The sequence below is a fragment of the Symphodus melops genome, assembly GCF_947650265.1.
Source record: "Symphodus melops genome assembly, chromosome: 6".
NCBI lineage: Eukaryota > Metazoa > Chordata > Actinopteri > Labriformes > Labridae > Symphodus > Symphodus melops.
In genome coordinates, this window is record NC_136696.1 from 19,194,396 (window position 1) to 19,216,170 (window position 21,775).

The following is a 21,775-nucleotide window of genomic DNA, read 5'->3' on the forward strand; positions in this document are numbered from 1 at the left end:
GCAGGTTTCTCTGTGGTTGTGGTTGTTGTGGTGGGCTTTTCTGTGAGCGTGGTTGTTGTTGGTTTTTCTGTTGTCCCAGATGTCGTAGTGGTTGAAGATAAGGTTCCTTGTGTTGGCGTTGTGGATGGAGCCTTTGTGGTTGATGGTTCACAAGTGTTGATGCAACATTGGACTCGTATTTCATAGTCATAACATTGAAAAGGCGGACCTTGATCTTTGTTAAGACATTTCAGTCCAGCTTCTGGGTCGCATGTTACCTTTTGACCAAGTTCCTTCAAGGGTGTACCTATATGCTCTTTTGCTCTACACTCTATTTTCAGCGGTTTCCTACAAGTACTCAGATCTGGATTAGTAATGTTTTCAATAGACTCAAAGTCTCCACCGTCATCATCCTTTTTAGGGTAACCACTGCTGGTCCAATCTGACCAAGAACAAACATAGCAGTTTGCGGATGTTGTAGAGGGTTTCTCTGTGGTTGTGAAAGCAGTAGTGCTGGGGTTTTCTGTGGTTATTGTGGTGGGTTTCTCTGTGATTGTAGTGGTTGTGATGGGCTCTTTTGTGGCTGTTGTAGATTTAGCAGTTGTTGTGGTGCTAGGTTTTTCTGTAGTTGCAGGGGTACTTGGCTCTCCACTTGTGGTGGTGGATTTTTCTGTGACAGCAGTTGTTGTTGGTGGACTTTCTGTGGTTGTGGTTGATTTTTCTGTCACTGTTGGTTGTTCTGTGGTTGGAGAGGCAGTAGAACTGGGCTTTTCTGTGGATGTTGTCGCAGGTTTCTCTGTGGTTGTGGTTGTTGTGGTGGGCTTTTCTGTGAGCGTGGTTGTTGTTGGTTTTTCTGTTGTCCCAGATGTCGTAGTGGTTGAAGATAAGGTTCCTTGTGTTGGCGTTGTGGATGGAGCCTTTGTGGTTGATGGTTCACAAGTGTTGATGCAACATTGGACTCGTATTTCATAGTCATAACATTGAAAAGGCGGACCTTGATCTTTGTTAAGACATTTCAGTCCAGCTTCTGGGTCGCATGTTACCTTTTGACCAAGTTCCTTCAAGGGTGTACCTATATGCTCTTTTGCTCTACACTCTATTTTCAGCGGTTTCCTACAAGTACTCAGATCTGGATTAGTAATGTTTTCAATAGACTCAAAGTCTCCACCGTCATCATCCTTTTTAGGGTAACCACTGCTGGTCCAATCTGACCAAGAACAAACATAGCAGTTTGCGGATGTTGTAGAGGGTTTCTCTGTGGTTGTGAAAGCAGTAGTGCTGGGGTTTTCTGTGGTTATTGTGGTGGGTTTCTCTGTGATTGTAGTGGTTGTGATGGGCTCTTTTGTGGCTGTTGTAGATTTAGCAGTTGTTGTAGTGCTAGGTTTTTCTGTAGTTGCAGGGGTACTTGGCTCTCCACTTGTGGTGGTGGATTTTTCTGTGACAGCAGTTGTTGTTGGTGGACTTTCTGTGGTTGTGGTTGATTTTTCTGTCACTGTTGGTTGTTCTGTGGTTGGAGAGGCAGTAGAACTGGGCTTTTCTGTGGATGTTGTCGCAGGTTTCTCTGTGGTTGTGGTTGTTGTGGTGGGTTTCTCTGTGATTGTAGTGGTTGTGATGGGCTCTTTTGTGGCTGTTGTAGATTTAGCAGTTGTTGTGGTGCTAGGTTTTTCTGTAGTTGCAGGGGTACTTGGCTCTCCACTTGTGGTGGTGGATTTTTCTGTGACAGCAGTTGTTGTTGGTGGACTTTCTGTGGTTGTGTTTGATTTTTCTGTCACTGTTGGTTGTTCTGTGGTTGGAGAGGCAGTAGAACTGGGCTTTTCTGTGGATGTTGTCGCAGGTTTCTCTGTGGTTGTGGTTGTTGTGGTGGGCTTTTCTGTGAGCGTGGTTGTTGTTGGTTTTTCTGTTGTCCCAGATGTCGTAGTGGTTGAAGATAAGGTTCCTTGTGTTGGCGTTGTGGATGGAGCCTTTGTGGTTGATGGTTCACAAGTGTTGATGCAACATTGGACTCGTATTTCATAGTCATAACATTGAAAAGGCGGACCTTGATCTTTGTTAAGACATTTCAGTCCAGCTTCTGGGTCGCATGTTACCTTTTGACCAAGTTCCTTCAAGGGTGTACCTATATGCTCTTTTGCTCTACACTCTATTTTCAGCGGTTTCCTACAAGTACTCAGATCTGGATTAGTAATGTTTTCAATAGACTCAAAGTCTCCACCGTCATCATCCTTTTTAGGGTAACCACTGCTGGTCCAATCTGACCAAGAACAAACATAGCAGTTTGCGGATGTTGTAGAGGGTTTCTCTGTGGTTGTGAAAGCAGTAGTGCTGGGGTTTTCTGTGGTTATTGTGGTGGGTTTCTCTGTGATTGTAGTGGTTGTGATGGGCTCTTTTGTGGCTGTTGTAGATTTAGCAGTTGTTGTAGTGCTAGGTTTTTCTGTAGTTGCAGGGGTACTTGGCTCTCCACTTGTGGTGGTGGATTTTTCTGTGACAGCAGTTGTTGTTGGTGGACTTTCTGTGGTTGTGGTTGATTTTTCTGTCACTGTTGGTTGTTCTGTGGTTGGAGAGGCAGTAGAACTGGGCTTTTCTGTGGATGTTGTCGCAGGTTTCTCTGTGGTTGTGGTTGTTGTGGTGGGTTTCTCTGTGATTGTAGTGGTTGTGATGGGCTCTTTTGTGGCTGTTGTAGATTTAGCAGTTGTTGTGGTGCTAGGTTTTTCTGTAGTTGCAGGGGTACTTGGCTCTCCACTTGTGGTGGTGGATTTTTCTGTGACAGCAGTTGTTGTTGGTGGACTTTCTGTGGTTGTGGTTGATTTTTCTGTCACTGTTGGTTGTTCTGTGGTTGGAGAGGCAGTGGAACTGGGCTTTTCTGTGGATGTTGTCGCAGGTTTCTCTGTGGTTGTGGTTGTTGTGGTGGGCTTTTCTGTGAGCGTGGTTGTTGTTGGTTTTTCTGTTGTCCCAGATGTCGTAGTGGTTGAAGATAAGGTTCCTTGTGTTGGCGTTGTGGATGGAGCCTTTGTGGTTGATGGTTCACAAGTGTTGATGCAACATTGGACTCGTATTTCATAGTCATAACATTGAAAAGGCGGACCTTGATCTTTGTTAAGACATTTCAGTCCAGCTTCTGGGTCGCATGTTACCTTTTGACCAAGTTCCTTCAAGGGTGTACCTATATGCTCTTTTGCTCTACACTCTATTTTCAGCGGTTTCCTACAAGTACTCAGATCTGGATTAGTAATGTTTTCAATAGACTCAAAGTCTCCACCGTCATCATCCTTTTTAGGGTAACCACTGCTGGTCCAATCTGACCAAGAACAAACATAGCAGTTTGCGGATGTTGTAGAGGGTTTCTCTGTGGTTGTGAAAGCAGTAGTGCTGGGGTTTTCTGTGGTTATTGTGGTGGGTTTCTCTGTGATTGTAGTGGTTGTGATGGGCTCTTTTGTGGCTGTTGTAGATTTAGCAGTTGTTGTGGTGCTAGGTTTTTCTGTAGTTGCAGGGGTACTTGGCTCTCCACTTGTGGTGGTGGATTTTTCTGTGACAGCAGTTGTTGTTGGTGGACTTTCTGTGGTTGTGGTTGATTTTTCTGTCACTGTTGGTTGTTCTGTGGTTGGAGAGAAAGTAGAACTGGGCTTTTCTGTGGATGTTGTGGTGGCAGTGGGTTTTTCTGTTTTTGCTGTTGTCACTGTAGATTCCTTAGTGGTTGAGGCTGCAGTAGTGCTGGTCTTCTCTGTGGCTATTACTGTGGTCCTCTCTGTGGTTGCAGGAGTTGTAACACTTATTTGACCTTTGCTTGTGATCACTTTTGTGACCCATGTATTTGTTTCAGGCCCAGCTGTTTTTGTGGTTGATTCTTCTGTGACAGCAGTTGTTGTTGGTGGACTTTCTGTGGTTGTGGTTGATTTTTCTGTAACTGTTGGTTGTTCTGTGGTTGGAGAGGCAGTAGAACTGGGCTTTTCTGTGGATGTTGTCGCAGGTTTCTCTGTGGTTGTGGTTGTTGTGGTGGGTTTCTCTGTGATTGTAGTGGTTGTGATGGGCTCTTTTGTGGCTGTTGTAGATTTAGCAGTTGTTGTGGTGCTAGGTTTTTCTGTAGTTGCAGGGGTACTTGGCTCTCCACTTGTGGTGGTGGATTTTTCTGTGACAGCAGTTGTTGTTGGTGGACTTTCTGTGGTTGTGGTTGATTTTTCTGTCACTGTTGGTTGTTCTGTGGTTGGAGAGGCAGTGGAACTGGGCTTTTCTGTGGATGTTGTCGCAGGTTTCTCTGTGGTTGTGGTTGTTGTGGTGGGCTTTTCTGTGAGCGTGGTTGTTGTTGGTTTTTCTGTTGTCCCAGATGTCGTAGTGGTTGAAGATAAGGTTCCTTGTGTTGGCGTTGTGGATGGAGCCTTTGTGGTTGATGGTTCACAAGTGTTGATGCAACATTGGACTCGTATTTCATAGTCATAACATTGAAAAGGCGGACCTTGATCTTTGTTAAGACATTTCAGTCCAGCTTCTGGGTCGCATGTTACCTTTTGACCAAGTTCCTTCAAGGGTGTACCTATATGCTCTTTTGCTCTACACTCTATTTTCAGCGGTTTCCTACAAGTACTCAGATCTGGATTAGTAATGTTTTCAATAGACTCAAAGTCTCCACCGTCATCATCCTTTTTAGGGTAACCACTGCTGGTCCAATCTGACCAAGAACAAACATAGCAGTTTGCGGATGTTGTAGAGGGTTTCTCTGTGGTTGTGAAAGCAGTAGTGCTGGGGTTTTCTGTGGTTATTGTGGTGGGTTTCTCTGTGATTGTAGTGGTTGTGATGGGCTCTTTTGTGGCTGTTGTAGATTTAGCAGTTGTTGTGGTGCTAGGTTTTTCTGTAGTTGCAGGGGTACTTGGCTCTCCACTTGTGGTGGTGGATTTTTCTGTGACAGCAGTTGTTGTTGGTGGACTTTCTGTGGTTGTGGTTGATTTTTCTGTCACTGTTGGTTGTTCTGTGGTTGGAGAGAAAGTAGAACTGGGCTTTTCTGTGGATGTTGTGGTGGCAGTGGGTTTTTCTGTTTTTGCTGTTGTCACTGTAGATTCCTTAGTGGTTGAGGCTGCAGTAGTGCTGGTCTTCTCTGTGGCTATTACTGTGGTCCTCTCTGTGGTTGCAGGAGTTGTAACACTTATTTGACCTTTGCTTGTGATCACTTTTGTGACCCATGTATTTGTTTCAGGCCCAGCTGTTTTTGTGGTTGATTCTTCTGTGACAGCAGTTGTTGTTGGTGGACTTTCTGTGGTTGTGGTTGATTTTTCTGTCACTGTTGGTTGTTCTGTGGTTGGAGAGGCAGTAGAACTGGGCTTTTCTGTGGATGTTGTCGCAGGTTTCTCTGTGGTTGTGGTTGTTGTGGTGGGTTTCTCTGTGATTGTAGTGGTTGTGATGGGCTCTTTTGTGGCTGTTGTAGATTTAGCAGTTGTTGTGGTGCTAGGTTTTTCTGTAGTTGCAGGGGTACTTGGCTCTCCACTTGTGGTGGTGGATTTTTCTGTGACAGCAGTTGTTGTTGGTGGACTTTCTGTGGTTGTGGTTGATTTTTCTGTCACTGTTGGTTGTTCTGTGGTTGGAGAGGCAGTGGAACTGGGCTTTTCTGTGGATGTTGTCGCAGGTTTCTCTGTGGTTGTGGTTGTTGTGGTGGGCTTTTCTGTGAGCGTGGTTGTTGTTGGTTTTTCTGTTGTCCCAGATGTCGTAGTGGTTGAAGATAAGGTTCCTTGTGTTGGCGTTGTGGATGGAGCCTTTGTGGTTGATGGTTCACAAGTGTTGATGCAACATTGGACTCGTATTTCATAGTCATAACATTGAAAAGGCGGACCTTGATCTTTGTTAAGACATTTCAGTCCAGCTTCTGGGTCGCATGTTACCTTTTGACCAAGTTCCTTCAAGGGTGTACCTATATGCTCTTTTGCTCTACACTCTATTTTCAGCGGTTTCCTACAAGTACTCAGATCTGGATTAGTAATGTTTTCAATAGACTCAAAGTCTCCACCGTCATCATCCTTTTTAGGGTAACCACTGCTGGTCCAATCTGACCAAGAACAAACATAGCAGTTTGCGGATGTTGTAGAGGGTTTCTCTGTGGTTGTGAAAGCAGTAGTGCTGGGGTTTTCTGTGGTTATTGTGGTGGGTTTCTCTGTGATTGTAGTGGTTGTGATGGGCTCTTTTGTGGCTGTTGTAGATTTAGCAGTTGTTGTGGTGCTAGGTTTTTCTGTAGTTGCAGGGGTACTTGGCTCTCCACTTGTGGTGGTGGATTTTTCTGTGACAGCAGTTGTTGTTGGTGGACTTTCTGTGGTTGTGGTTGATTTTTCTGTCACTGTTGGTTGTTCTGTGGTTGGAGAGGCAGTAGAACTGGGCTTTTCTGTGGATGTTGTCGCAGGTTTCTCTGTGGTTGTGGTTGTTGTGGTGGGCTTTTCTGTGAGCGTGGTTGTTGTTGGTTTTTCTGTTGTCCCAGATGTCGTAGTGGTTGAAGATAAGGTTCCTTGTGTTGGCGTTGTGGATGGAGCCTTTGTGGTTGATGGTTCACAAGTGTTGATGCAACATTGGACTCGTATTTCATAGTCATAACATTGAAAAGGCGGACCTTGATCTTTGTTAAGACATTTCAGTCCAGCTTCTGGGTCACATGTTACCTTTTGACCAAGTTCCTTCAAGGGTGTACCTATATGCTCTTTTGCTCTACACTCTATTTTCAGCGGTTTCCTACAAGTACTCAGATCTGGATTAGTAATGTTTTCAATAGACTCAAAGTCTCCACCGTCATCATCCTTTTTAGGGTAACCACTGCTGGTCCAATCTGACCAAGAACAAACATAGCAGTTTGCGGATGTTGTAGAGGGTTTCTCTGTGGTTGTGAAAGCAGTAGTGCTGGGGTTTTCTGTGGTTATTGTGGTGGGTTTCTCTGTGATTGTAGTGGTTGTGATGGGCTCTTTTGTGGCTGTTGTAGATTTAGCAGTTGTTGTAGTGCTAGGTTTTTCTGTAGTTGCAGGGGTACTTGGCTCTCCACTTGTGGTGGTGGATTTTTCTGTGACAGCAGTTGTTGTTGGTGGACTTTCTGTGGTTGTGGTTGATTTTTCTGTCACTGTTGGTTGTTCTGTGGTTGGAGAGGCAGTAGAACTGGGCTTTTCTGTGGATGTTGTCGCAGGTTTCTCTGTGGTTGTGGTTGTTGTGGTGGGCTTTTCTGTGAGCGTGGTTGTTGTTGGTTTTTCTGTTGTCCCAGATGTCGTAGTGGTTGAAGATAAGGTTCCTTGTGTTGGCGTTGTGGATGGAGCCTTTGTGGTTGATGGTTCACAAGTGTTGATGCAACATTGGACTCGTATTTCATAGTCATAACATTGAAAAGGCGGACCTTGATCTTTGTTAAGACATTTCAGTCCAGCTTCTGGGTCGCATGTTACCTTTTGACCAAGTTCCTTCAAGGGTGTACCTATATGCTCTTTTGCTCTACACTCTATTTTCAGCGGTTTCCTACAAGTACTCAGATCTGGATTAGTAATGTTTTCAATAGACTCAAAGTCTCCACCGTCATCATCCTTTTTAGGGTAACCACTGCTGGTCCAATCTGACCAAGAACAAACATAGCAGTTTGCGGATGTTGTAGAGGGTTTCTCTGTGGTTGTGAAAGCAGTAGTGCTGGGGTTTTCTGTGGTTATTGTGGTGGGTTTCTCTGTGATTGTAGTGGTTGTGATGGGCTCTTTTGTGGCTGTTGTAGATTTAGCAGTTGTTGTGGTGCTAGGTTTTTCTGTAGTTGCAGGGGTACTTGGCTCTCCACTTGTGGTGGTGGATTTTTCTGTGACAGCAGTTGTTGTTGGTGGACTTTCTGTGGTTGTGGTTGATTTTTCTGTCACTGTTGGTTGTTCTGTGGTTGGAGAGGCAGTAGAACTGGGCTTTTCTGTGGATGTTGTCGCAGGTTTCTCTGTGGTTGTGGTTGTTGTGGTGGGCTTTTCTGTGAGCGTGGTTGTTGTTGGTTTTTCTGTTGTCCCAGATGTCGTAGTGGTTGAAGATAAGGTTCCTTGTGTTGGCGTTGTGGATGGAGCCTTTGTGGTTGATGGTTCACAAGTGTTGATGCAACATTGGACTCGTATTTCATAGTCATAACATTGAAAAGGCGGACCTTGATCTTTGTTAAGACATTTCAGTCCAGCTTCTGGGTCGCATGTTACCTTTTGACCAAGTTCCTTCAAGGGTGTACCTATATGCTCTTTTGCTCTACACTCTATTTTCAGCGGTTTCCTACAAGTACTCAGATCTGGATTAGTAATGTTTTCAATAGACTCAAAGTCTCCACCGTCATCATCCTTTTTAGGGTAACCACTGCTGGTCCAATCTGACCAAGAACAAACATAGCAGTTTGCGGATGTTGTAGAGGGTTTCTCTGTGGTTGTGAAAGCAGTAGTGCTGGGGTTTTCTGTGGTTATTGTGGTGGGTTTCTCTGTGATTGTAGTGGTTGTGATGGGCTCTTTTGTGGCTGTTGTAGATTTAGCAGTTGTTGTGGTGCTAGGTTTTTCTGTAGTTGCAGGGGTACTTGGCTCTCCACTTGTGGTGGTGGATTTTTCTGTGACAGCAGTTGTTGTTGGTGGACTTTCTGTGGTTGTGGTTGATTTTTCTGTCACTGTTGGTTGTTCTGTGGTTGGAGAGAAAGTAGAACTGGGCTTTTCTGTGGATGTTGTGGTGGCAGTGGGTTTTTCTGTTTTTGCTGTTGTCACTGTAGATTCCTTAGTGGTTGAGGCTGCAGTAGTGCTGGTCTTCTCTGTGGCTATTACTGTGGTCCTCTCTGTGGTTGCAGGAGTTGTAACACTTATTTGACCGTTGCTTGTGATCACTTTTGTGACCCATGTATTTGTTTCAGGCCCAGCTGTTTTTGTGGTTGATTCTTCTGTGACAGCAGTTGTTGTTGGTGGACTTTCTGTGGTTGTGGTTGATTTTTCTGTCACTGTTGGTTGTTCTGTGGTTGGAGAGGCAGTAGAACTGGGCTTTTCTGTGGATGTTGTCGCAGGTTTCTCTGTGGTTGTGGTTGTTGTGGTGGGTTTCTCTGTGATTGTAGTGGTTGTGATGGGCTCTTTTGTGGCTGTTGTAGATTTAGCAGTTGTTGTGGTGCTAGGTTTTTCTGTAGTTGCAGGGGTACTTGGCTCTCCACTTGTGGTGGTGGATTTTTCTGTGACAGCAGTTGTTGTTGGTGGACTTTCTGTGGTTGTGGTTGATTTTTCTGTCACTGTTGGTTGTTCTGTGGTTGGAGAGGCAGTAGAACTGGGCTTTTCTGTGGATGTTGTCGCAGGTTTCTCTGTGGTTGTGGTTGTTGTGGTGGGCTTTTCTGTGAGCGTGGTTGTTGTTGGTTTTTCTGTTGTCCCAGATGTCGTAGTGGTTGAAGATAAGGTTCCTTGTGTTGGCGTTGTGGATGGAGCCTTTGTGGTTGATGGTTCACAAGTGTTGATGCAACATTGGACTCGTATTTCATAGTCATAACATTGAAAAGGCGGACCTTGATCTTTGTTAAGACATTTCAGTCCAGCTTCTGGGTCGCATGTTACCTTTTGACCAAGTTCCTTCAAGGGTGTACCTATATGCTCTTTTGCTCTACACTCTATTTTCAGCGGTTTCCTACAAGTACTCAGATCTGGATTAGTAATGTTTTCAATAGACTCAAAGTCTCCACCGTCATCATCCTTTTTAGGGTAACCACTGCTGGTCCAATCTGACCAAGAACAAACATAGCAGTTTGCGGATGTTGTAGAGGGTTTCTCTGTGGTTGTGAAAGCAGTAGTGCTGGGGTTTTCTGTGGTTATTGTGGTGGGTTTCTCTGTGATTGTAGTGGTTGTGATGGGCTCTTTTGTGGCTGTTGTAGATTTAGCAGTTGTTGTGGTGCTAGGTTTTTCTGTAGTTGCAGGGGTACTTGGCTCTCCACTTGTGGTGGTGGATTTTTCTGTGACAGCAGTTGTTGTTGGTGGACTTTCTGTGGTTGTGGTTGATTTTTCTGTCACTGTTGGTTGTTCTGTGGTTGGAGAGGCAGTAGAACTGGGCTTTTCTGTGGATGTTGTCGCAGGTTTCTCTGTGGTTGTGGTTGTTGTGGTGGGCTTTTCTGTGAGCGTGGTTGTTGTTGGTTTTTCTGTTGTCCAAGATGTCGTAGTGGTTGAAGATAAGGTTCCTTGTGTTGGCGTTGTGGATGGAGCCTTTGTGGTTGATGGTTCACAAGTGTTGATGCAACATTGGACTCGTATTTCATAGTCATAACATTGAAAAGGCGGACCTTGATCTTTGTTAAGACATTTCAGTCCAGCTTCTGGGTCGCATGTTACCTTTTGACCAAGTTCCTTCAAGGGTGTACCTATATGCTCTTTTGCTCTACACTCTATTTTCAGCGGTTTCCTACAAGTACTCAGATCTGGATTAGTAATGTTTTCAATAGACTCAAAGTCTCCACCGTCATCATCCTTTTTAGGGTAACCACTGCTGGTCCAATCTGACCAAGAACAAACATAGCAGTTTGCGGATGTTGTAGAGGGTTTCTCTGTGGTTGTGAAAGCAGTAGTGCTGGGGTTTTCTGTGGTTATTGTGGTGGGTTTCTCTGTGATTGTAGTGGTTGTGATGGGCTCTTTTGTGGCTGTTGTAGATTTAGCAGTTGTTGTGGTGCTAGGTTTTTCTGTAGTTGCAGGGGTACTTGGCTCTCCACTTGTGGTGGTGGATTTTTCTGTGACAGCAGTTGTTGTTGGTGGACTTTCTGTGGTTGTGGTTGATTTTTCTGTCACTGTTGGTTGTTCTGTGGTTGGAGAGAAAGTAGAACTGGGCTTTTCTGTGGATGTTGTGGTGGCAGTGGGTTTTTCTGTTTTTGCTGTTGTCACTGTAGATTCCTTAGTGGTTGAGGCTGCAGTAGTGCTGGTCTTCTCTGTGGCTATTACTGTGGTCCTCTCTGTGGTTGCAGGAGTTGTAACACTTATTTGACCTTTGCTTGTGATCACTTTTGTGACCCATGTATTTGTTTCAGGCCCAGCTGTTTTTGTGGTTGATTCTTCTGTGACAGCAGTTGTTGTTGGTGGACTTTCTGTGGTTGTGGTTGATTTTTCTGTCACTGTTGGTTGTTCTGTGGTTGGAGAGGCAGTAGAACTGGGCTTTTCTGTGGATGTTGTCGCAGGTTTCTCTGTGGTTGTGGTTGTTGTGGTGGGTTTCTCTGTGATTGTAGTGGTTGTGATGGGCTCTTTTGTGGCTGTTGTAGATTTAGCAGTTGTTGTGGTGCTAGGTTTTTCTGTAGTTGCAGGGGTACTTGGCTCTCCACTTGTGGTGGTGGATTTTTCTGTGACAGCAGTTGTTGTTGGTGGACTTTCTGTGGTTGTGGTTGATTTTTCTGTCACTGTTGGTTGTTCTGTGGTTGGAGAGGCAGTAGAACTGGGCTTTTCTGTGGATGTTGTCGCAGGTTTCTCTGTGGTTGTGGTTGTTGTGGTGGGCTTTTCTGTGAGCGTGGTTGTTGTTGGTTTTTCTGTTGTCCCAGATGTCGTAGTGGTTGAAGATAAGGTTCCTTGTGTTGGCGTTGTGGATGGAGCCTTTGTGGTTGATGGTTCACAAGTGTTGATGCAACATTGGACTCGTATTTCATAGTCATAACATTGAAAAGGCGGACCTTGATCTTTGTTAAGACATTTCAGTCCAGCTTCTGGGTCGCATGTTACCTTTTGACCAAGTTCCTTCAAGGGTGTACCTATATGCTCTTTTGCTCTACACTCTATTTTCAGCGGTTTCCTACAAGTACTCAGATCTGGATTAGTAATGTTTTCAATAGACTCAAAGTCTCCACCGTCATCATCCTTTTTAGGGTAACCACTGCTGGTCCAATCTGACCAAGAACAAACATAGCAGTTTGCGGATGTTGTAGAGGGTTTCTCTGTGGTTGTGAAAGCAGTAGTGCTGGGGTTTTCTGTGGTTATTGTGGTGGGTTTCTCTGTGATTGTAGTGGTTGTGATGGGCTCTTTTGTGGCTGTTGTAGATTTAGCAGTTGTTGTAGTGCTAGGTTTTTCTGTAGTTGCAGGGGTACTTGGCTCTCCACTTGTGGTGGTGGATTTTTCTGTGACAGCAGTTGTTGTTGGTGGACTTTCTGTGGTTGTGGTTGATTTTTCTGTCACTGTTGGTTGTTCTGTGGTTGGAGAGGCAGTAGAACTGGGCTTTTCTGTGGATGTTGTCGCAGGTTTCTCTGTGGTTGTGGTTGTTGTGGTGGGCTTTTCTGTGAGCGTGGTTGTTGTTGGTTTTTCTGTTGTCCCAGATGTCGTAGTGGTTGAAGATAAGGTTCCTTGTGTTGGCGTTGTGGATGGAGCCTTTGTGGTTGATGGTTCACAAGTGTTGATGCAACATTGGACTCGTATTTCATAGTCATAACATTGAAAAGGCGGACCTTGATCTTTGTTAAGACATTTCAGTCCAGCTTCTGGGTCGCATGTTACCTTTTGACCAAGTTCCTTCAAGGGTGTACCTATATGCTCTTTTGCTCTACACTCTATTTTCAGCGGTTTCCTACAAGTACTCAGATCTGGATTAGTAATGTTTTCAATAGACTCAAAGTCTCCACCGTCATCATCCTTTTTAGGGTAACCACTGCTGGTCCAATCTGACCAAGAACAAACATAGCAGTTTGCGGATGTTGTAGAGGGTTTCTCTGTGGTTGTGAAAGCAGTAGTGCTGGGGTTTTCTGTGGTTATTGTGGTGGGTTTCTCTGTGATTGTAGTGGTTGTGATGGGCTCTTTTGTGGCTGTTGTAGATTTAGCAGTTGTTGTGGTGCTAGGTTTTTCTGTAGTTGCAGGGGTACTTGGCTCTCCACTTGTGGTGGTGGATTTTTCTGTGACAGCAGTTGTTGTTGGTGGACTTTCTGTGGTTGTGGTTGATTTTTCTGTCACTGTTGGTTGTTCTGTGGTTGGAGAGGCAGTAGAACTGGGCTTTTCTGTGGATGTTGTCGCAGGTTTCTCTGTGGTTGTGGTTGTTGTGGTGGGCTTTTCTGTGAGCGTGGTTGTTGTTGGTTTTTCTGTTGTCCCAGATGTCGTAGTGGTTGAAGATAAGGTTCCTTGTGTTGGCGTTGTGGATGGAGCCTTTGTGGTTGATGGTTCACAAGTGTTGATGCAACATTGGACTCGTATTTCATAGTCATAACATTGAAAAGGCGGACCTTGATCTTTGTTAAGACATTTCAGTCCAGCTTCTGGGTCGCATGTTACCTGTTGACCAAGTTCCTTCAAGGGTGTACCTATATGCTCTTTTGCTCTACACTCTATTTTCAGCGGTTTCCTACAAGTACTCAGATCTGGATTAGTAATATTTTCAATAGACTCAAAGTCTCCACCGTCAACGTCATTTTTAGGGTAACCACTGCTGCTCCAATTTGACCAAGAACAAACATAGCAGTTTGCGGATGTTGTAGAGGGTTTCTCTGTGGTTGTGAAAGCAGTAGTGCTGGGGTTTTCTGTGGTTATTGTGGTGGGTTTCTCTGTGATTGTAGTGGCTGTTGTAGATTTAGCAGTTGTTGTGGTGCTCGGTTTTTCTGTAGTTGCAGGGGTACTTGGCTCTCCACTTGTGGTGGATTCTTCAGTGACTGCTGCTGTTGTTGTTGTTGGCTGTTCTGTGGTTGGAGAGGCAGTAGAACTGGGCTTTTCTGTGGCTGTTGTGGTGTGTTTCTCTGTGATTGTAGTGCTTGTGAAAGGCGCTTTTGTGGTTTTTGTTGTGGGTTTCTCTGTGATTGTTGTAGTTGTGATGGGCTCTTTTGTGGCTGTTGTAGATTTAGCAGTTGTTGTGGTGCTCGGTTTTTCTGTAGTTGCAGGGGTACTTGGCTCTCCACTTGTTGTGGTGGATTTTTCTGTTACAGCAGTTGTTGTTGGTGGACTTTCTGTGGTTGTGGTTGATTTTTCTGTCACTGTTGGTTGTTCTGTGGTTGGAGAGGCAGTCGTGCTGGTCTTCTCTGTGGCTGTTGTTGTGATTGTTTCAAATGTAAAGACTGTTGTCGGTGTCTCGGTAGTTGTGGGTGATGTTGTTTGGCAAGGCTCCAAGAGTCTTGTAATATTCCCATTTTCTTTGCACAAAGCAGTGATACAGGTTCCATCTCCATCATGTGTGTTGTATACTATATCATCATAATTGTATGTATGTCCTTTGTATAAGCATGTACAAGCTGAAAAGAAGAATTATATCAGAAATTTATGAATCTTTCCATTCCATTTCCATTCCATCACTTTAAAAGTCAGTTAAAGTCATACTTTGCTCACCTTGAACATGATATTCACACTTTGCTTTTGTTGAAGAACAATAACTGAAATGCAAATCAAAGGTAACTTGGTGTCAGTCCATTGTTACAAGAGACAGTGGGTCTGGTGTACATCACAATTCTTGCAATGAAGTAACATATTGTAACATGACTGAATTCCATATAAATAATCCCTACATGCTTCAGGAGTCATGCTGAAAAATGTCCAAAAGTGTGCTTGGCATATTCCCCGCTCTGTGAGTAGGGCTTGTGTACCTGTGACCTGTCCACATTTCAAGAAAAGAAGAAACATCTAATTGTCTTCTTTCGAAAAATATTACAAATCACCTTGTTGGGGTCAGCCAGAATGCCAGACAAAACTCAGGAATGTGTCTCTTTTGGAGAAACCATGACTGGCAGTTATTTAACTGAAAACAGGACAAAAGACTCTTACTCCAATCATGTTCTGTTAATATAGGTGTGAAGTTTAGGGTGAATAAAACCCTAAATGTTTTCATTGTTTATTCTTTGTTTTCTGTAATGTAGTTTATAATAGCTTTTTGTTTTTTGAGTTTCATTGATTAACTTGATGCTTCTTTGTTCATTTTTTTGTTATAATTTAAAGAGCAGTTGTTTGTGATTACTGGTGTATTTGCATTGTGACATAAGCTGGGTGCAAGGGCTTGGTGTTAGGATTTAACAGCTTCAATTTATTATATACAGGTTATTATCTATTTATATATGATATCAGCGTCAGATATGATATCAGTGTGGTGCCCCCTAGGTTTATTCACTCAGTTTAATAGTATTGTTGATTTATATTAATAATTAAATAAAGATAATTATTAATGAGCCTGGCTTGGTGGCAGTGAGCAGATCTATGCCTATTTCGAACGGCCCTGCTATGAACAATTAATTTTTTTTCTTCCTTTTTGGTTAAGACCTACTTGTTTTCCCAGAACTTTTCAACATTTCCCAGGGACTTATTTTGGATCCATTTTCTTATCACTATACCTGCACAATTTTAATACTACCATTACTCAATTTTTTTTGCTGGATTCCTTTTGGATTAAATGTTTTATCATCTATGTCAGGGGTGTGTATGTGCACTGATCTGGATGTGTGTGACTGGGATGGTGACTGTGTGCAACCACATTGAGCAATTACTATGCAGGAACGAGATATCGACCCGGAAAGTAATTTTTTTGACCATGTAACCAGTAATTGTTTATATTATACTGAAAACCAATTCAAGGATAAATTCAACTTGGAGCATGGTATATCAATCAAACACTTCAACAGTAGGAGTCTATACACAATTTTTGATAAGATCAGAGACTATTTACAGCCTAACACCATGCAATTTAATATAGTCGCTATTTGTGAGAGCTGACTTAGCCAAGACAAAGGGACTAATTTTGAATTCGAAGGTTATCACTTAATTAGATAGATAGATAGATACTTTATTGATCCCGAAGGAAATTCAAGTAATTTTTGTGAATAGAGCAAATAAAAAGGGTGGAGGAGTTGCACTGTTTGTGGAGGTTAAAGTATAAGATTGCAGAAAGTATGAAGACTGTTGTTGATGACATCTGTTCATGTATTACTGTTGAAATCGATATGGGTAAAAAATTGTTAGCTGCGCCTATAGAGCACCCAACTTAACCATTGAAAGTTTTAAAGATGTGTTTGAGGTCATGTTTTTGATTGCCGAACAGAAGATTGCTTGTTTATGCAAGTATTGTAACATAGATCTCTTGAATCCAAGTAAATCACCTGCAATAGGGGATTTTATAGATTCATGTATTCGTGTATAGTGACTGACCTCCTGCAAACCCCGAAAAACCTTAAGCTCTAGGGTGGAGAGGAAGATCCATCTTGCAGCCAATGTGCAGCAGTCACCTGCACACTGAACCACATCTACAAATGCTGCCCACTGCTATAAAGGCTCTCAAAGCTTCTTCGAACACTGTGGAAGAAGAAGCTGGAACCCAGGCTCTGGACTTGCGGAAGGCTGTTTTGTGCCAAAGGAGCTTAATTCCACAAGACACGACCAGTTCCGGGAGATTTCCCTGCTGGACGTCCATCATTGCCCAAAGGCTAACAACGTACTTGCTAACCAATGAGTTCATCAATCCCAGTGTCCAAAAAGGATACTCTGGCTGCCTGGAGCACACAGCAGTGATTAGCCAACTCATTAACGAAGCCAAGAGCAACAGCACCACATTCTCTGTCGTTTGGTTGGACCTTGCCAAAGCTTACCCAAGCGTCCCACACCAGCTGATTCAAAAGGCGTTAGATCACTACTAAGTTCTATCAGAGGTAGTTGATCTTGTAATGGCACACATGGAATGCGCTGCAGATGAGATTCACCATAGGAAGTGTCACCACCAAATGGCAAAGGCTCGAGAAGGGCATCCTGACAGGATGCACAATTTCCGTGGCCCTGTTTATAGCGGCTATGAATCTTTTGCTAAAGGCAGTAGAACTCCAGTGCAAAGGCCCGAAGGCAGATGACAACATGAGACATCCTGCTTGTCGAGCTTTCATGGACGACGTGATGGTAATGACTCCATCTATCCAGGGGACACAGTGGGTCCTGAGCGCTGGAAAAGATGGCCCCTTGGTCACGTCTGCAGTTCAAACCGGAAAAGTCAAGGAGCCTCAGTGTCGTGAAGGGGAAGCTGACAGGAAACATCTTCAGCATCCAAGGGTCTGAGATTCCAACAATCCAAGATCAAGGGATCCGATGCCTTGGAAAGCAGTACGACAGCTCCCTAAAGGATAGCGGCAACCTCACAAACACCAAAGCCCAGCTGAGTACCTGGCTCAAGGCAATTGAACACAGCCAACTGCCCGGGAGGTTCAAAGCCTGGTGCTTTCAGTATGGCATCATACCCTGGCCGCAATGGCCCTTCCTGCTGTATGACTTTCCCATGTCCCAAATCCCAAGGAATGGACAGGCTATGCAGCAAGTTATTGTGGAGATGGCCGGGTGTTCCTCCATCCTTCAGTGCAATCAATCTGTACAGAAAGACCTCCAAGCTTTCCTTACCAGTCTCTTTGATGCTTAAGGAGTTTAAAGCTACCAAGGCAAGGGCAGTCAGTACACTCCTCTTGTCTGAAGACGGGAAAGTAAGACATGCAAGCAAGACCATCAAATGCGGCAGGAAGTAGAAGTCCCAGCAAGCCGTAATGGTAGCAGAATCCCACTGGAAACACCAGGAAATTGTGGGTGTAGTATGCCAGGGACGTCTAGGCCTTGGACACTACAGCAAGAAAAGGTGGAGCCGGACTGACGCCAGAGCCAGAAGAGGCCTTGTGGTGCAAAGAGTAAGTGAGGCAACAGAGGAGGAGCTCCAGGTGAAAGCGATTGGACTCGCCTCTCAAGGTCGATGGACGCAATGGGATCAGATGCAGGAGCAACCACTGTCCTGGAAGGAACTGTGACAGAACGACCAGAGGAAATTGAGCTTTCTCCTAAGCTCTATGATTGACCTACTGCCAACCCTAAAAAAAAATCTGGGGTGGAGAGGAAGATCCATCTTGCAGCCAATGTGGAGCAGTCACCTGCACACTGAACCACTTACTGACTGGCTGCCCAAAGGCACTGGCAGAAGGGCGGTATATGGAGACACGACAAGGTGGGAAAGGGGAATTTCTAAATGGGTGAAACAACAGCGAGTCAAAGCCAACAACAAGCAGGCCCAACCACCCAACGCCACAACCTCTGTGAGGAAAGAAGACAAGGGTCACAAGACCAGCACGGTGGCCAAGAACCCATTCTCTACCTTGCAACGAGCCTCCGACTGGGAGTTGAGAGTGGACCTAAAAAGGAGGCTTGTCTTCCCGCCGGACGTGGCAGTGATCTCACTCCGACCAGATATGGTCCTTTTATCCAGGAGCACCATCATAGTGGTTGAGCTCACTGTACCCTGCGAAGAGAGGCGAGCCACGTTCCACCAACTGAAAAAAGCCAAGTACCATGACCTGGTCGATGAAGCTGTCTTAAAAGGAGAGCATGTGACCACCTAGCCAATCAAAGTCAGCTGCTGTGGTTTTCCAGCAAAATCGGTGCATTACTTCCTCCAGAGAATGGGCCTGGAGCCGAAACATCTTTAAAAAGCAACCAGAGACATAGCTCTAGCAGCCGAGTCCAGCTCGAGATGGTTGTGGCTGAAGAGCCCACAGTTTGAACCCTTCTGCAAGTGAAGGGTAGTCAGTCTTCACTGCCCCACTCAGGGAAGGTGTTCAGGTTAAGGGGCAAAACACCTGAGACCCTGAGATCCCTGCTGGTGATGTGGAAGGGTTCCAATTATGTGAATGCTCCAAGAAACACCACCTCAGAAGAAGACTTGCATCTTAGTTAGGGTAGTTCCCGCAGTAGCAGCTTGCTGCAAAGCATTTTGATGTTTACTTCACCCTAAGGGCTTATATCCAAGTATAACCAAACCAAACCAGTATAACCAAACCGAGCAGAATTACCACCCACTCAGCAACAATAATAGATCATTTTCTTACAAATAGCATGAGCAGTAATTTGGAAAGTACATTATTAATAAATGATATCACTGACCATCTACCGGTATTTGTATGCTATGAATGCAAACACAATAATTTAGACGTCAGCAAAATAAATTTGCAGAGGAGATTATGAACGGATGACACCCTGAATAAGTTTAGAAATTATCTGTTAGCTCAAGACTGGAGGCATGTTTGTTAAAAGGGGGTGATTCAGCCTATAACTCATTCCTAAATACTTTTTTGACTTTATATCATGAGAATTGTCCCATTCAGCAACCAATGAAAACATCTAAATGCCCAGTTAAACCCTGGTTTACGAGGAGTCTGTTGAATGCCTGCAAAAAAAAAAATAAAGATTTTATTAATCAGAGAACTGAGGGGAAATAAATTAAATATAAGACATAAAAATAAACTAACAGCTATCCTAAGAAAATCATCAGAAGAAAAAAAAAACAAGTGCTGGATTCCCAAAGGAATTCATTGACAATAGTAAGATAATTCAAGACAGTGACGAAGTGGTGGGAGGCTTCAACAGATTCTTTGTAAACATAGGGCTCAAACTGGCCGATGAGATAATCCCTCCACACGGAGGCGGTGTGTCAGAATTCTTCCAAGAAAGAAATCCAGCTTCTATTTTTCTGAGAGACACCGATAAATCCGAAATACTTGACATTGTCAATAACTTTAACAACAAAACATCAAGGGATTGTGATGATATTGAAATCTTTTTAATTAAACAAGTAATTATAGCTATAGCAGACCCAATAGTATATATGAAACTGGGCTAGATTAAGATTAACAATTACATTATCTCAGAAGACCTAGCCAAGCTAAATTTGTGGTTTGATATAAATAAATTATCTCTCAATATAAAGAAAACCAAATTCATGATTTTTGGGAAATGCAGGATTCCAGAAGACTTAACCATCAAAGCACTGTGTGATAACACCAGATTAGAAAGAGTTTATGAAAACTCCTTTTCCGGAGTAATGATTGACAACAATCTCAGCTGGAAACCGCAAGTCAAACACGTGAGCTCTAAATTGGCAAAGACCAATTGTATACTTTGTAAAGTGAGACACACATTGAATCAGAAAGCAATGCACATTCTATACTGCTCGCTTTTTCTCCCATATTTGTCTTATTGTGCTGAGGTGTGGGGTAAAACCTACAAATTCACCCTAAAGACAATATGCACAATGCAGAAAAAGGCAATGAGAATAGTTAGCAATGTTGTCTGTAATGCATACACAAATTATTTATTTCTAAAATTATAAATGTTAAAATGTATGGATATAGTGGATTTTAAGACCACACAAATTACGTACAAAGCTAAAAACAAATTACTCCCAAATAATATACAAAAATGGTTCAAAGAAAGAGACAGTAGGTGTACGCGCCACACTCAAAAGCATGAGCATTTTACTACTCTGTTGGCCAGACGCCTCCTCTTGTTTAAATGTAAGCATGCGCTTCCCCCTTCACATAATTGCTGGCTTAGGGAAGTCTTAACTAAACTCATATTAAACTTGAAAAGGTTAGATCCTCACTGGTAGGTCCTGGTAATATTTTCTACAAAACCTGGCAGCCTTTCCTAGACTACCTTGATAGAACTACTATTCGCCCCGACAATGCCCCCCCCCCCCCTTCCCTTTTTTTCCCTTTTTCTAATCATATAATTTAATATTTGTAATTATTTATTCAATTACTGTTTTTGTCATTACTTATTTACTTGTTTATTTACTTTAATTTCTCTGCCATTGGGAGGGGATGGGATATTGGGTAGCAATGGTTCTTGTAAGAACCGTTCAGGCTTGTTTTGAGTTATTTGTTGTTGGTCTTGTTTTTCTTGTTGTCTTTCTTTTCGTCTATCTGTAAAACATCCATCCTACCACTTCCTGGACAGACAACAAGATGCACTGTATGTCTTAAATTGTTCAATTGAAAATTCAATAGAAAGAATAGTAAAAAAAAAAAAAACATGTGCATATCTGTCAATGGGGTGAGACTGTGGAATAGTCTACCTGTAACAATTAAGGAAAGTCAACACATTAAGCAAGTCAAAAGAAAGTTTAAAATATTTACATTAGGAAAGTATATCAATTGAGATGGACATGGGAAACATTTCTAATTTCCACTTAAAGAGGTTGATTTGATTAGCCATAAAGTCTGCTTTTTGTCCATTTGCAAATATTTTTAGTTTTTTATGTATTGTTTTTTATTTCCTGAACTAATTACCTCCAATGATTAAGCTTTTCTCATTTTGGAGAAATGATAGGACATTGACAGAGTAAACAGTAGCCATGTCAAAGTTAGATGTGTAAAAGGGCAAGATAAACATAAGTTAGCTTCTTCCTTCTCTTTTTTTGAACATGCAGCAACCTTTCATTTCCTTATTTTCTGTTTTAAAAAATGTTAGATATGAGGGGTCGCCGGTGCCGCAGCGGCAGTGCGCGCGACCCCACGCACTGAGGCCCAGCCCTCGCGCGCGGGCGGCCCGGGTTCGCGCCCGGCCTGTGGCCCATCCCCCGCATGTTAAAATTCAATGTCTCTATCTGACATAAGAGACAGAAAGATTTTAGTAAATGTTGAAATAATCAGGTTGTGGCTGATTGATCTTTTTAGGTTTTAGAGGGCCTTAGGTCTAAGTTAAATAAACACAAGATGTGTTTTGATATAGTTAAACACAATTGCAGTGTATGATAATACCATCTTTCAGATAAACTCAATGTAGGTCATCATTTGCTTTTACACTATCCTGTGCAAATAATTTTGAAAAAGCGTCCTACCATTTGTGACAGTTTTCTGTTGAAGGCAGGAGCTCCCCTTCTTCATAATGCTTGCCATTGTTATCATAGCAGCCACATGCCTCTTTTGGCACACACTTCATGGTAACTTCCTCCAAATAAGATCTTTCAGGTGGGCAACTCGGATAACAGCCTTTAACAGTTGAAAAGCACAATCAAGAGCAAAACTAGCACAAATCAGGTTTGTAGTCTAAACCAGTTAAAGTAAATGAAGAACTCAATTAACTTAACTTTTCGTTTAATGATGACTACAGATATTGTTTAA

At 43.2% G+C, this 21,775-nt stretch overlaps 1 protein-coding gene across 1 annotated transcript in view; it reads right to left on the minus strand.

Annotated features, from left to right (window-relative positions):
- Positions 1-21,775, minus strand: part of LOC306825840 (uncharacterized protein) — a gene marked incomplete at its 5' end in the record, with an annotated part of 37,146 nt that overhangs the window by 7,804 nt on the left and 7,567 nt on the right. The window contains 16 exons of the mRNA XM_079346794.1: positions 287-421; positions 1,135-1,186; positions 1,539-2,432; positions 2,589-5,264; positions 5,382-5,504; positions 5,841-6,004; positions 6,635-6,769; positions 7,445-8,564; positions 8,964-9,929; positions 10,266-10,429; positions 11,228-11,291; positions 11,631-11,794; positions 12,470-13,795; positions 13,889-14,107; positions 14,202-14,245; positions 21,493-21,643. Coding sequence (XP_079202920.1) covers positions 287-421; positions 1,135-1,186; positions 1,539-2,432; positions 2,589-5,264; positions 5,382-5,504; positions 5,841-6,004; positions 6,635-6,769; positions 7,445-8,564; positions 8,964-9,929; positions 10,266-10,429; positions 11,228-11,291; positions 11,631-11,794; positions 12,470-13,795; positions 13,889-14,107; positions 14,202-14,245; positions 21,493-21,643 — 8,397 coding nt within the window. The remainder of the gene's footprint in view (positions 1-286; positions 422-1,134; positions 1,187-1,538; positions 2,433-2,588; positions 5,265-5,381; positions 5,505-5,840; positions 6,005-6,634; positions 6,770-7,444; positions 8,565-8,963; positions 9,930-10,265; positions 10,430-11,227; positions 11,292-11,630; positions 11,795-12,469; positions 13,796-13,888; positions 14,108-14,201; positions 14,246-21,492; positions 21,644-21,775) is intronic.